A 13,404-nucleotide genomic window follows, 5' to 3' on the forward strand; every position below is an offset into this window, starting at 1 on the left:
ATGCTCGGCCCGGCTGTGTTCTCTGTTGCCAGCCAGGGGAGGGCAGGGTCACGGTGGCAGGAAGGGGCGGTGGGACCAGACCGATGCTCGGCCTGAACTAGCCAGTGATTCCTGGGCCGTGACACCGGCACGCACACGCACGTGGCCCTTAACCAAACTCCTCAGAATGAAAATACACAGGCTTTTTCTCCTTTCGTTTAGAGAAGGTGGAAGGAAGGGAAAAAGTTAGGGATTAAACTTTTCACCAAGGAAAACTAAGATTTTTTTTTTTTTTTCTCGTTCTGAGAAACTTATACTTACCGTCTTGTCCCTACAGCCAAATCATTTCTAGTAGTCCTGAGTTTACCGAGTTACAAAAAGATCGGGTCAAATCTTGGAATCGCAGAATTGTTGCACAGCCAACCATGAATATCAGGAGTACGTTCTAAAGACAGAGAAGCTGAACCACTTGGTTTCAGAATAATCAAATTCACTTAAGGAACGTGGCAAATGTATCACATGATAACCCAGGACTCGGAACACATTCAATGTGGCAGAATTTCAGAAAAACACACTGGTTAGGATTTAAATCTCGAAAAGAAAAAGACAATTGTTACTATGCCACCCCACAAGTCAGCGTGAAGCAGAGCTCGGGAGACAGGGCTTTCATCTTATGAAAATGTGCATTTTCATAGGACCAGGGAATTAACACACTTCACGGGTCCTTTTTGCTACAACTATTTTAAGTGTTATCACCCGCTTGAACCGAATCAAAACGAATCAAAACGAGAAAAGAAAAAGAGAGGAGGACACAAAATGAACAGACCATAACTTTATTGGAGATTGACTCTGCTACAATTATTACAAAAGGAAACAACTAAAGGGAACTGGGACCCATAAGGTGCACTGCGTTATTTCTGCAGCATGGTGACCGTATGAATGAATTACATCATGTTCCTTAAAAACAGCTGCAGCATGTGATGGTGAATATGTTATTGTCAATCAAATCATGTTAGTTTTTCTCGATTTTAGTCATTTTCCTTCACTCTATTTACAGCAGAAAAAGCCAGAGATTCTACTTGGGGTTCACCTTTGCATTTTTGCTATGTAACCCTGCTGATGCAGTGAATTCTGAGTGCCTCTGTAGGATTTAAAGTGTCTGTGGTTGACGTCCAAATGAAAATGGACTAGGGGAAAAAAAAAAAAAAAGACCAATCAATCAATGACTAAAATATATTTACAAGTTAGTTCTGAAAGACCATTTTCACTGCGAGTGGAGAATACAACAGTCTCGATGTAAATTCCCGTGATATTGCTACCAGGGTCTCCAACAACTGTTAAAAGATCACTTTAATATTCTTGGTCTTAAACATTATCTTAGAAACTTCGCATGTACAATATAAAATAAAGAAATTTATTTGGAAAGAACTGAATTCCCGAAAAGTAATCAGCGGCTGAAAAAATAGACCTATTCAAACGCAATCAAAACGACCGTACAGGTTGATGGACGCGACACGAGTCTCTCTTCCGCAGAGAGCACGGGCTGGGTTGAGGGCTCCGACATTAATTTCAGATGCAGTTTAAATAAAGGTATCCAGGGTCTCAGCTTGGTGGCTTAACTTTTGTGTGAAAGGATTCGGTACCCTAGCAGAGGAAGGTAGAAGGTTTGAAATCAACCGGGCCTGAAGACGGAACGAACCGTGGTCGGTCTGGGTTTCGACTCTTCTCTGCACCCCGCAGTCCCCGCAGAGCACCCCGGGGGAGAAGGATGGCAAAGAGCCCACTGCTGGGTGAGCGGTCGCATCTGGGAACTGAACCCACAGAAGCAAAGCGGCCTCAAGTCTCTTGCTCTTTAGGCAGGGCAGTCTGAATCTCTCTGAGGGCCAGCTATTATTAAGAATGTTAAAATATTAGTATTTTTAAGAGATAATTACAGGAGTGTTAGAGGTCATTCTAGATTTCATCACTTCACATGACGTTAAAGGAAAACCGAAAAAAAAAAAAAAGAGTAACAAATACGTTTAAAACATACTTAAGAGTTCAGTGAACAGATCTTTGTCATACACAAACAGTAAGAAATGCCACAGACAAAAAAAAAAAAAAAAATGACCTATTTAAGTTGTGCGAGTATATGACACATTGCAGGCATTATAATCATCTTTTTCAAATCCGGCAAATCAAAACAGCAGCGAGGCCAAACCACATTTTTTTTTTTTTTTTCCTCTCCGTGAAGCAGATTTTCCTTGAAATGAGGTAAAGCACGGTACCAAGTGCAAGGCTTCTCTGTGCTACACGAACAGAACGGAGGGGGACAAAGCTATTACAAAACGCAGCATAGTTAGGACCGTGGAAAGGAGATCACGAGAGAAAGGAAAAATCTGTACAACGAAGGTTCGTCCCCACTGACCTCCACACAATCACCGGAAGGAGCTTCTGCAGCTGCTTCTTCAGGACACCCCCCGGCCCCCCGCCCTGCCCCGCACACACGTGCCCGTGGCGCCCCCCCCCCCCCCAGTGCCCTGGGCTCGCGGGGCTTCCGTTACATTCGCTCTCACAGTGCAATCACAGGAACAAAGGGATGACACACGCGGGTGGCAAGTGGGGCGACAGAGAGTGATTTTCCTCCTTAATCGATGGATGCAAAACATTTCAACAAGCTAAACTGGGGGGTCGGGGGGGGGTGGACTTTACAGCATTAAAAATCAGCAGCACGAAAGCGTTCGTAACCCATCTCGTTTGTCTAACTCGAGTTTTTATTTTTTGACTTCGTCAACCAGGGGATCACAGAATCCGTCCGAGTGTGAGTCACAGATCAAAATGAGCTATCTGTCTCCAACCACTGAAAAATGGAATAGCGAAAGGTTGCTGTTGAGAAAACATTTTGAACGGGAGCAGGAAATTTGAACCCCTGAGAATGTATGACCTAATCATATCCGAGTCTGAACTTTTTAGTTTTAACAAAAAATACTCTTCTTAAGGTTACAAAATATATCGAGGCATTTTTCTCCCAACGGGAATTGTAACTGTGAAACAATCTGGTTTTGGTGCCAGGAGGCGAGGGAATCCCTTAACGCTGGGATTGGTGCATCAGACGCAATGCAAAGCCCTGGGCTCCCGGCATCAGGTAGTTTATAAATTAAGAAGAGATTTGTGATATAACGTCATCACAAAATCACCCTCACAAGTACAATTCACATCCAGCCTTACTTGTCAATTATACACGTTTACAGTTAATATAATTCAAGAGTTGCTTGGTTTTCACTTGCTAGGAGATCTGACACTGAGGTTTTATTTTAAAAAACCGAATAGAAAGCGAAGGTTCCAAATCGGAAAGAAGTATTTTCAAAAGGAGTCTACCCAAATCAATTTGCTCAAAGACACACTGAATAATTTAGATCGCAATTGAAATTTAAGACCGGAGACAACGAGTAACACTGGAGAAGCTTAACATCGCCCTCCAACTCAGGTCTCCTTAGAAAGGGGAGCTGACCGTTTTCCCTGCGCACGCGTGCAGAGAGAGGTGTTTCTCTGGGGCGGGGGGGGGGGGGGTTGCAGATAAAGCAAGAAATACAGTATCTGAGTGTATTTGAAAACAAAAACGCAGCATTACATGAAGCATCAAGTTCAGGATGATGTGCTGGAAAACATTAGACACCTCTGCTCGGCTTTCTTAAACTTCAAGCATAATTAACAGAGCAAATTGCAGCAAACCTCTACTGGTGTGTCGGTGGGAGAGCAGGACTGACCCGCAGCTTTTCAAAAGGTAAATTAAGAGGTATTATAGTTACAGTGCAAAAAAAAAAAAAAAAAAAATTAAAATTTCAAGCATAATACATAAACATAGCACCAAACACGGGAAAAATGCATGCAAAAGAAAAGAAAAACTGAGGTATTTAAGTGAAGAGTGCCTACAGGTCTAATTAAAGAAACGTCGGCAAATGCCTAAAAATGTTTTTTTGTTTTCTTTTTTTTTTCCTTTTCCAAAGATGGAAAGAATGAGTTTATCTAAATTAATGACCTAAATCACAGATGTATCAAAATTACGGCAGTTTATCACAAACGTTACACTTCCATGGCATTAACAGCACGGCTTTGGTAGGTGAGATCTGCATGCGACACTGTGAAAAGTACAGTAAGACATTGACGTGAGAAGAGACTAACGGTAAAGGTGCTTTGTTTTGCTTCTTTAAATAAGTAACCAATCACTTATAAAATCTGCAGCATATTTTAGGTGTGATATGTCTAAAGGTTATCTCGTTAGAGCAACAGCCTACAGGGCAAAACTGTTTGCCACAATTTCCATCAGTGGAGCTACCTAGCAGGAGGCTTTTAGTAAAACTGGGTATTTAGCCAAAGATCCTTTTTATTATGGTGCCTCGAAAAAATCCAGAGACTACGTATCTATTCTGGTTTTCAAGATGCCTTCAGGACACATACGACAGAAACGCTAATATAATCCTGTAATAAGTCACAACCACACTAGTGAGTTGCAAGTATCACACGGTCTCGACATCTTAAATGCATAATAAGATGAAGGGAATGTAAAATAGTTTGTTCCAAAAGGATCGGAAATCAAAAGGACGTCCACGAGGGCTTTACTTTTAAGGCGAGAACCTTTTTCTATGCAAGACTACGTGGCATGAGAAAACGAAAATTTGATTCGCCAACGTGCCAGCCAACGTTAATGAAAAACCTGTCCCTTACTATATATTAAGTGCAACGGCGACCGGGAGACATCGTCTTACGTGACAGGGCATGGAAAGAGAGGACGGTGCGGGCACTCTTCTCCTCTGGCAAACCGCACCATTCTCCTGGGCGCATGGGCCACCGGGGGACCCGTGCCGGTGCCCAGGCTGAGGAGGGGAGGACGCCCCACGGAATCCAGGGGCCGTCTCAGCTGTAAAGCTCCTTGGCCTCCTACCACTAAGCGAAGCTGACAGAAACGAAACTAGGGTAACACAAAAACAAAAACAAAAACCCCAAACGAAAAGAGAACTGCCGATAATTATTTTGAACACTTGCCAAATGTCATCATTAAAGCACTCTTGTGATCTGAACAAAGCGGAAGTGAGGAAAGAAGACGAGATTGTGTTTGCGCAAAAAACTAAAACTACAGTTAGCTCCAAAATTTTTATACATATGTTAAATGTTTTATTCTGTAATCTAGCTTGTTATCAAACAACCTTTAAATTCTGCCTTCGATTCATTCCGCTCACTACCGACTTGAAATCACCCTTGTCAATTTCAATGGTTTTCCCCTTAATTCTGCTTTTTTTTGTGTTTTTCACTTTAAAAAGGGGCTTCAGCTGTTGGGAACCTGAGGTTGATTGGCTTTGAGGCTGCGGAGGGCTCTTCTTGCTGCCGCGGACTTGGCAATCCTGTAGCTTCGGCCGACGCCTTTAAATTTCCCCTTCCCCACCACTTCCACCGTGACTCTGACCTTGCCGTCGTACGTTCTCTCAGCCGGGCTGCGAAGAAACCAAACAGCTTGTATCAGAAGTCAGAACTATTTATTATGATTGTCAATCAGCACTGAGCACGCACTCGGGGCGGGGGGGGGGGGGGGTGTGCAAGCCGACAGCACACAAGGAAACGTGCAGCGCACGGGGGCGCGTACCCCGACAGACGGGGCTGCGTCTCGCTTTTAACGCGGCGTTACTCTATGAAAGCAAAAGGGAAAGTCAATCAGACTACAAATATAAAGTGCAGAGCGCATGCCCCAGTGTAAACATTTCTCAGAATCATTAGTTTATGACATCTCTGACAACTCCCCAACCCCCCCCCCCCCCCCCCGTTTTCAAGCAACTTAATTTTTTCCATGCACGTTCTGCCTTACCTAAATTTGGCAGTTTCTGGTTCCATTTCAAGCAATTCTCGCACAGGGGAGCGGGGCACGTTTGCCGAAAATTTTTCTGTAATCAAAACGAAAGAACAGCGTGCGTGATATCCTTGTCATTCTTTTTTAAGGATGATTTTGTTTCTTTCCAAGGGGAGCGAACGGTACCTATCAGCGGCCGCATCATAGGATAGTACACCTGCCAGACCATCTCCAGGGACATCCCACTATCCATGTAAATGGCACCAGCAAGTGACTCGAAAATGTCCCCCATGGCCTTTGGAACTTCAATATCCTCTTCTTTCTCTTCGTCCTCCTCAGACCTCCTGAGCTATTTACACAGAGAAAAGTGATGCGTAAGCAAAAAGACCATCTTTAAAGGCGTTCCACAGAAGTGCGTTTCTCTTCTCAGCAAGGACTCTTACTGTATCTTTAACAAGGGTAACACCACCAACCATTTGGGGCAACCACCTAGTACACTGTAACAGGTTCTTCATAAACATTATCTTACCTAAAAAAAAAGATTTTTCCAACTTCTCAAAGAAAAAAAAAAAAAAAACAAAAACAACTCCCTTCCCCATTCAGTATTATTCTATACTCAGCAAAGGGAAAAAAGAGTACTTCTAAATGAAAACAAAATCAACTTTAACACAAAATTAGAAATAGTTAATGAACGTATGAAAAAAATTTTCAAATCCACTCTTCATCAAAGAACTTCATCTTAAAACATTTCTACCCCCTAGCGGCTTGGCAAGGATTAGGCAGAATACTAATCCGTACAGCACGGGCAAGGGTTGTGTAAGTTACTTTGGGGAGTAGAAGTTACCACTTTTTGCCAGGGAAATTCTACTAGAAGACAGATTTCTCCCAGCTCCCTTTTTATTAAGCCCCTTAGCACACACTGCCTATTAAGAGTACCTGAGACGTATTCAAATTAATGTAATGAAAAATTATGAATATACTAATGCCTTTTAAAAGTTCAAAATTCTTTGAACAGGAATCCCATCTCTAGGAATTTATCTGAAAAAAGGTACTGGATATATTTGCCACACGTATGTTTATTAAAAGCCCTAAGTAAAAACAACTTAAATATCTAGGCACAGCGGACTGTTTAAATACATTCCATTAGAGCTATATGGACAACTGTGCAGCTACTGAAAGTTGTAATGCCGCTGGATACGTGGAAAGGTGTCCTCAATACACTAAGTGAAAAAAACACATTGTGGTATACTATGCATAATATAATGGCACTTTATATTTCATGTATGTTTATGTTTATACGCATTAGCAATGAAACATCACAGACCGTTAAGTGTGGTTATCCCTAAGGCAGCATATTTGCGTAACTTTAATCTTCCTTTTGCTTATTTGTATTTTATAAAATAAACACAAATTACTTGTGAGAAACAAAAGAAGAGGTGAGGTTTTTTTTAAATTTCTAGATGGACCGTTTAGCCACACAGAGCTCTATATAAACCACTTGTAATGCTGACTCTTGGGAAAACAAAAGACACTTACTGTTGGTACATCATGGTTTTGAGGTAGAAAGGAATTTTAAAACTTACTGAGTTTAATTCTCTCCTTTCACAAAAGAAGAAACCGAGGCCCGGAGAGGTGGAGAGACTTTAAGATCCAGCAGGAAGTCAGAAAAGCCAGACCACTGACATTTCTAATCACTTTTTATGACTCCTGATACATACGTTTATGTAAACAAAGGTCAGGAAAAGAGGGGACACAACAGAACCGGCGTGGCCCACTGTCATCAAAAACGGCTGAAGTCGAAGTTTGGCTAGCGCCTCAAATTCTAAGCTTACACGCTTCTGAAGAACGAGACCAGAAGTCCTACTGAGAACACAGGGGCTGCTCCTAAGTGCTGTGCTCCACTGCTAGCTGTGCTCCAACTCGGACCATTCACCCTGGACGAGCACCCGCCGGGGAACGGGGATTCCCCTCCGGCACACGCTCTGTAGCGTTTACAGGCTCTGACACTTCCCTTGCGGCCACACCTCCAATTCCTTTCACGGCAAGTCAAAGGAAATGCACTGCTCCCCAGCCAAGGTTTGGGGCAATTAAAAGAAGGGAAGGCGCAGATCACCGAAGGAACAATTAAAACGGCCACCAGAATGCCGCACACATTTCCTGCCGCCTTACAAGAAATCTACAAAAGTAAGAGAAACAAAGGAATCAGGACGTGCAGAACAGGACCCGAGAGTGCTCTCCTGGGTACACACAGGCCTGCAGAAGGATGGCAGCGAGGGATCAGAGAGGGGAAAGATGGAAGTGAGATCCTTTGCTACAAAACTTCAAAACAGCCCGGAACACGTTAAAATGAGCTCCATCACGGAAGAACCTCGGCTGAACTCAGGCCAGAAGCCTCCCAAATGCCACCGGCTAGAATCTCAGAAGGCTGGTTTTTAAGTGAGTTCTCCTATTTTCAAGCAGCAGCAGCAGAACAGACACACGTTTGTGACGCTTACCTGACAAAGCATCAGCGAACCTTTCTGACCCCTTCGAACAAGCAAAGGCAGAATAAACCGCGCGAGCCCCAAGGTTCACGCTGGCTTCGGGCAGGGGAAGCCGGGGCGGCCCGATCCGACCGGGCCCCAGGCCCCGGCTGCTTCCCTCCCCCGAAGGTCCACGCGCGGCCCCGCGGGCGCGGTCAAGGGTAAAGGGCCCACGGGAGCGCGCGCGGCTGTCACCTCCCTCCGTCCGGAGACGGGAGCGCCTGCGGCGGGCTGGCTGCCGGCGGCGCCCCACTCACCTCCGAGTCCATGCCCTGCATCTCGTTCTTCTCCAGCTGGAACTGCACGAAGTCGTCGATGACGTGGAAGAGCTCGGGGGAGACGGCTTTGAAGTACTTGTGGTAGTCGTACTTGACCGCCAGCGACGCGAAGATGGTGTTGTTGACCAGCGCGGACCGCAGGTCGGTCAGGACGCCCGGGGAGTGCTGCCGCGGGTCTTCGTAAAGGTGCTTGGTTATGAGGTAGTCCAAAATCGCATCTCCCAGGAACTCCAGGCGCTGGTAACAATCTGCGGGCGGCCCAGGGCGCAGCCGTCAGCTCGCGCCTTCCCGCACGGTAACCCGCACGATAACCCGCAGCGCGCGCGCGCGGGGCCCCAGACCCACCGCAGCCGGGCCTGGCGGGCTTCGGGCGAAGTTCACGCATCCGCTCCAGTGACAAGCCGTGTGACGTGCCACACTTACTAAAGCCTCTGGCAATTCAATCTGGCCAAGAAAGCGTATTTCGTATCTATAAACTGGGGGTCCTAAAAGCCTACGGTGGCCCAAAGAGCGCTGCGCGAGGGGACCCACGCTGGCCAGGGGGCCCCAGCAGGGCGCCCCCCCCACACCCCCACCCCGGGGGCGCAGGGCTGACCAGGCGGGTGCTGAGCGCCACCGAAGCGGTGGCAGCCTCGCTCCCGCGCCGGCGGTCTGGGGCCAGTCGTGCCCTGCCCCACGCACCCCTCTGCCCCGCCTGCCCTCCTCCCCCCCCCCCCCCCCGCACTTCGTGCTCCCAGCGCTGATTCCCGCGCACCCCGTGTTCCCCACGCTCTGAGCCCCTGCAACCCCGAACCCTGCACTCTGCCCCTGCGCACCCCATGTTCCCCAAGCTCTGCCCCCGTGTAACTCTCGCACAGTGTGCTCTTTGCCCGCGCACCCCGCGCTCTGGCCCCACTCCGGAGTGTGTACTCGGCCGCCCTGCCTCTCCACTCCTGGGTCACAACTGCCACCCGGGAGGCCAGCCAGTGTACTAGAAAACCCCCTTCTCTGCCTGCGCAAGAACTGCGGAGTTTGACCCGAACAAGGGGCCGGAGAAAGGAGAGTTGAGGCCGTGCGCAAAGACCCGAGGCACCACGGGTCGGCTGCCCGCACCGGAGAGGGCCCCCAGCCTGGGGCCGGCACCCCTATCTCCTCACCATGCCCAGCAGGACCCGCGCAAGCCAGGAGGCTGGGGCAGGGACAGATGGGGCGGCGCGTCCCGGACACGTGGAGCTCCGAGGCAGGGCCCCTCGCTCCGCAGAGGGCAGGAGGGACCATCGGCTTCTGCACAAAGAGAAACAGCCCTCCGTGCTGTCGGTCCTACCGGTTCAGGGCCAGATCGGTTTTTACTTTTTGGCTTTGCGCTTTTCTGATCATCTCAACCTTTCTTGTTTTCCTGAATACAGACCCTCTACTCTGCTCTGGGATTCCAGATTCAAGCACTTACTACTCGAATACAGAAAAAAGTACACAGGCTTTTCACAAGCTGAAGCTGACAGCAGTTCCAGGCACCTAATCTCCCTTCTCATCTGATGGCCCGGGCGCCTACTAAATAGAAGAGGAGAACCTGGGGCGCAGTGCCGAGTGGGAGACGGCAGCGAGAGCGAGAGCGAGGGCAATGACGCCCTCCCCGAAGAAGTTCCTTTTCATCGGCTCATCTTTAGATCCAAAGGGACCTTAAGAAAGGGAGGGGCCTTTCCGTTCAGGAAGAACCGTCAAGAGACGGGACAGTTCATCCAGAACGTCTGAATGAATCAAGAACCAAAACCAGCACTGAACAGGCAGCAGAGAGCCACCGGGGGAAGATTCAAATGGGAAAAACACAACAGAATACGAAGGCTCAAACTCCCCCGTGCGGCACGTCTACGCGAGCGCGTAAGGAGGGCCAGGCCGCCAGCTGCCAAGGATAAGGCGCAGGGCTCCCAGAAAGCAGAGGAAAAGAAAGCCGCCTTCGTTTTTCTCTTGCTCCCTCCCTCCACCGTGCACGTTAAGCACCAAGCCCGTACACGCGTAGGATGCTTTTCTCTAACGGGGCCCCAGTAACGCAGTTAACGCAAGGTGGCCGTTTCAGAGAAACGGAGTGCGGGCTGGGGCTTCTTACCAGTGATAGTATTGTAGTGGTAGGAGGCATGTGTAAAAGCTTGCAGAAGGTAAGCCTTGTTCTTGAACCTGTAGTTGATTTTCTTCTCAAAATTCTCAAAACCCGATATCAGGTGATTCAGTGTTTTATCTGCGTCCGGATGATCAAACATGCACCGTGGTGGAATCTTCAAACAACCGTACTCCAAGTCCTTCAGGACGGAGGAGCGCGGGCCGGCCACCGAGGCGGCGGCCCGGCTCCCTGAAAGGGCCTTTTGTTGGCTGTTGAAATTCTCCCTGGCGGGGCACATGGCCTTTTCCCGATCAGTCCTTTTAATTACCGGGAGCACCTTGAGCCCCAAGGAGCAGAGGAACAGCTGGGCAGCCCTCTCCCCGCAGCTGGTCAAATAGCAGCCCAGCAGGGCCTCCACACAGTCGGCTATGCTTTTGTCCGCGATGCACTGCTCGGTGTGCAGGTCGTAAGAGATGGACTGTTTCCCTGTGTCGACACCACAGTTCTCTTCCGACGGATTCCAGAACCCCACCACAAAGTCATCCTCTTCGACGGCTTTGCTGGGATCCAGGTAGCACATGGCATCCCAAGAGCTATAGTCGAAGTCCTCGAAATCTGAGGAGAATGGCATGCTACCCAAGGAGGATTTTTTGGGCATTTTCCATTCGTATGCAGAATCAGTGGCTGAGAGAGGAGAAAGAGAAATTTTCTTTACGAAAGCTCCTGATCCCATTAGCATGTTATCTATGAATTTGATATGTTCCTGATCATACTCCAGGAAATCATCGTCGTCGTCGGCGTCCTCCTTTGGAACCTTCCACGTCAGATCCTCCCCCTCCTCGTCGTCCTCCTCAAAGTCCTGGTCCAGTTTGCCATTAGCCAACATGCAGTCTTTTGTCTGAAACGACGGGGAATGGGGAAGGAGGGGAGACATAGCTGCTGTTTTTAAAAGGGTCTGAGACTCAATAAAAGCAAGGGTTGTGGATAATTTCAAATGACAACCACAAATACTAAAAGGCAACTTTAAAATCACGGCCATTTGTTTTCAATTAACATAAAATAAGTTATTTAATCATATAAACAAAGTAAAACATGTTCTTTGAATGTTCATTTTCTAAGTTATAAAATGACCTCTAGCCAGTATGAAGCTTTAAGTTAAGGATTTCTGTACATGGATATAAAGTTAAATTAATGTCCGCGAGGCACGGCCACAGCTAAGGAGGCTTACTCCGGCAGACACACAATAAAAGCACTCACATGCCGATCACAGAGGTCTTCGATTTTGCTGACAAAGTTTTAAAATGTTTCGAAAAGATTTTCAAATTAATAAAATCAAAGTCCAGATGCAGAGAAAGCATTATCTGTGCCACGAAGAGTATAAATACATGAAAAAAGATCAACTGCTTTAAAAATCTGTAGAATATTAAAAATGGGCAATAGGGGTTCATGGGAAAGTTCTGTCCCCGCTTTCCACTGCAAATCAAAGTACATTTGCTATAATGTAAAACTGGATTGCTCTGCTTGAAAACCAAAAGTGATCACTGAACTAAGCGACGAATTTGGGAAATTATGCTTTTCCCCTCCACCGTGCTACAGTAATCAGAGGAACAGATTATAGCATAACTGACAAAAACAGAAGAAAATTTAGACTAACATGAAACACAACAATCCAATTTCTGTCAGAAGATCTTTGCTAATTCCAATTTCTTTGGCAAAAGCTTATTTGTGAATGACAACCTTAATAATGGGCTAGGATTCAGTAATGATGTAACTTTTTTGCAATGCTAAGAGATGCCAAATTTCTGTTGCGCAAGAAATAAAAAAAATAAAATAAAAAGACTTTCCTTTCCTTTGGGGCGAAAGGCAGGAGAGTTTGCTTCAATTTTGATAGCAACAACTTTCCAGAGATCTCCTGACAAAAGTTTTCAAACCTTGTCAAGTATTTTTTAAATACTGCAAATATTTCATTTTAAGTCGGACTCAAAAGGGACAGTGTAGTTGTCTGAAAATAAAGACGAGTAGTGAGCCAATGTAGATGTGTATGTATCCACGACAACATACCTGAATTTTTTTTTTTTAATAAAAAAAGTTCGTAAAACGTTTTCAAGGTTACGGAAGAATATGAGAAAAAACTATAGTGGCAGACCTCTAGGAACTACTTCCTGCAAAAAGCCCTGTACTCTTCGAGGTAACATGAGCTGTTTTGACTACTGTTTGGTCCTTGCACTAAAAAAAGGCAAACTGCCATTAAGACAAAAAATCAGAGTGAAAAAACGTTTCATTAAATAGAATCTTCGTATATCTTCAGTAAGATGCCCCTATAGTCTGAAATTGGCAATGTACACACACCAACCCCAAAGACTGGGTTTTATCACAAATAAAGCAAAGTTCTTTAATGCCTCTGGGTTTCAGTTTCTCCATCTGCGAAATAGCGGGGTCCGACCTCCCTAAATAAGAACACTTCAGGCTCTTCAGAAAAATGCCAGCATAAAACTCTTTCCGCTTCCAGTTCAAGTCAACCTTCTACCTGAGTTATTACCTTCTGCACTCGCATGCAAAGGTTTCTCTTAAACCTACGTGGGGAGGAGCGAGGCGGGTGAAGCAGGAATGCACACGCTCTCCTGTGTCTGTTTCAGTAAGCATAAATTACTAAGTGAAAATTCCAACAGGATCTTTAATATATTCCGAAAGTCACGGTGCCAGGTCATCAGAAATGTTAAGGAAAATAAGAAATGT

The 13,404-nt window shown here is 46.4% G+C and overlaps 1 protein-coding gene across 6 annotated transcripts in view; it reads right to left on the reverse strand.

Moving 5' to 3' along the window:
• Positions 1–796: 796 nt before the first annotated feature.
• The window catches only part of DICER1 (dicer 1, ribonuclease III), a 73,311-nt gene continuing 60,703 nt past the window's right edge, over positions 797–13,404 (reverse strand). For 4 of the 6 annotated variants that reach the window (XM_023255999.2, XM_045060473.1, XM_023256000.2 and 1 more), the window contains 5 exons: positions 10,678–11,566; positions 8,577–8,845; positions 5,984–6,146; positions 5,816–5,891; positions 797–5,447 (listed from right to left, as the gene is read on the reverse strand). In XM_023255999.2, the coding sequence (XP_023111767.1) occupies positions 5,282–5,447; positions 5,816–5,891; positions 5,984–6,146; positions 8,577–8,845; positions 10,678–11,566 (1,563 nt within the window). In that variant the 3' untranslated portion in view covers positions 797–5,281. The remainder of the gene's footprint in view (positions 5,448–5,815; positions 5,892–5,983; positions 6,147–8,576; positions 8,846–10,677; positions 11,567–13,404) is intronic. The other 2 variants (XM_045060475.1, XM_045060474.1) reach the window with 1 other exon arrangement.

This window comes from Felis catus, chromosome B3 (genome assembly GCF_018350175.1).
Source record: "Felis catus isolate Fca126 chromosome B3, F.catus_Fca126_mat1.0, whole genome shotgun sequence".
Classification (NCBI taxonomy): Eukaryota; Metazoa; Chordata; class Mammalia; order Carnivora; family Felidae; genus Felis; species Felis catus.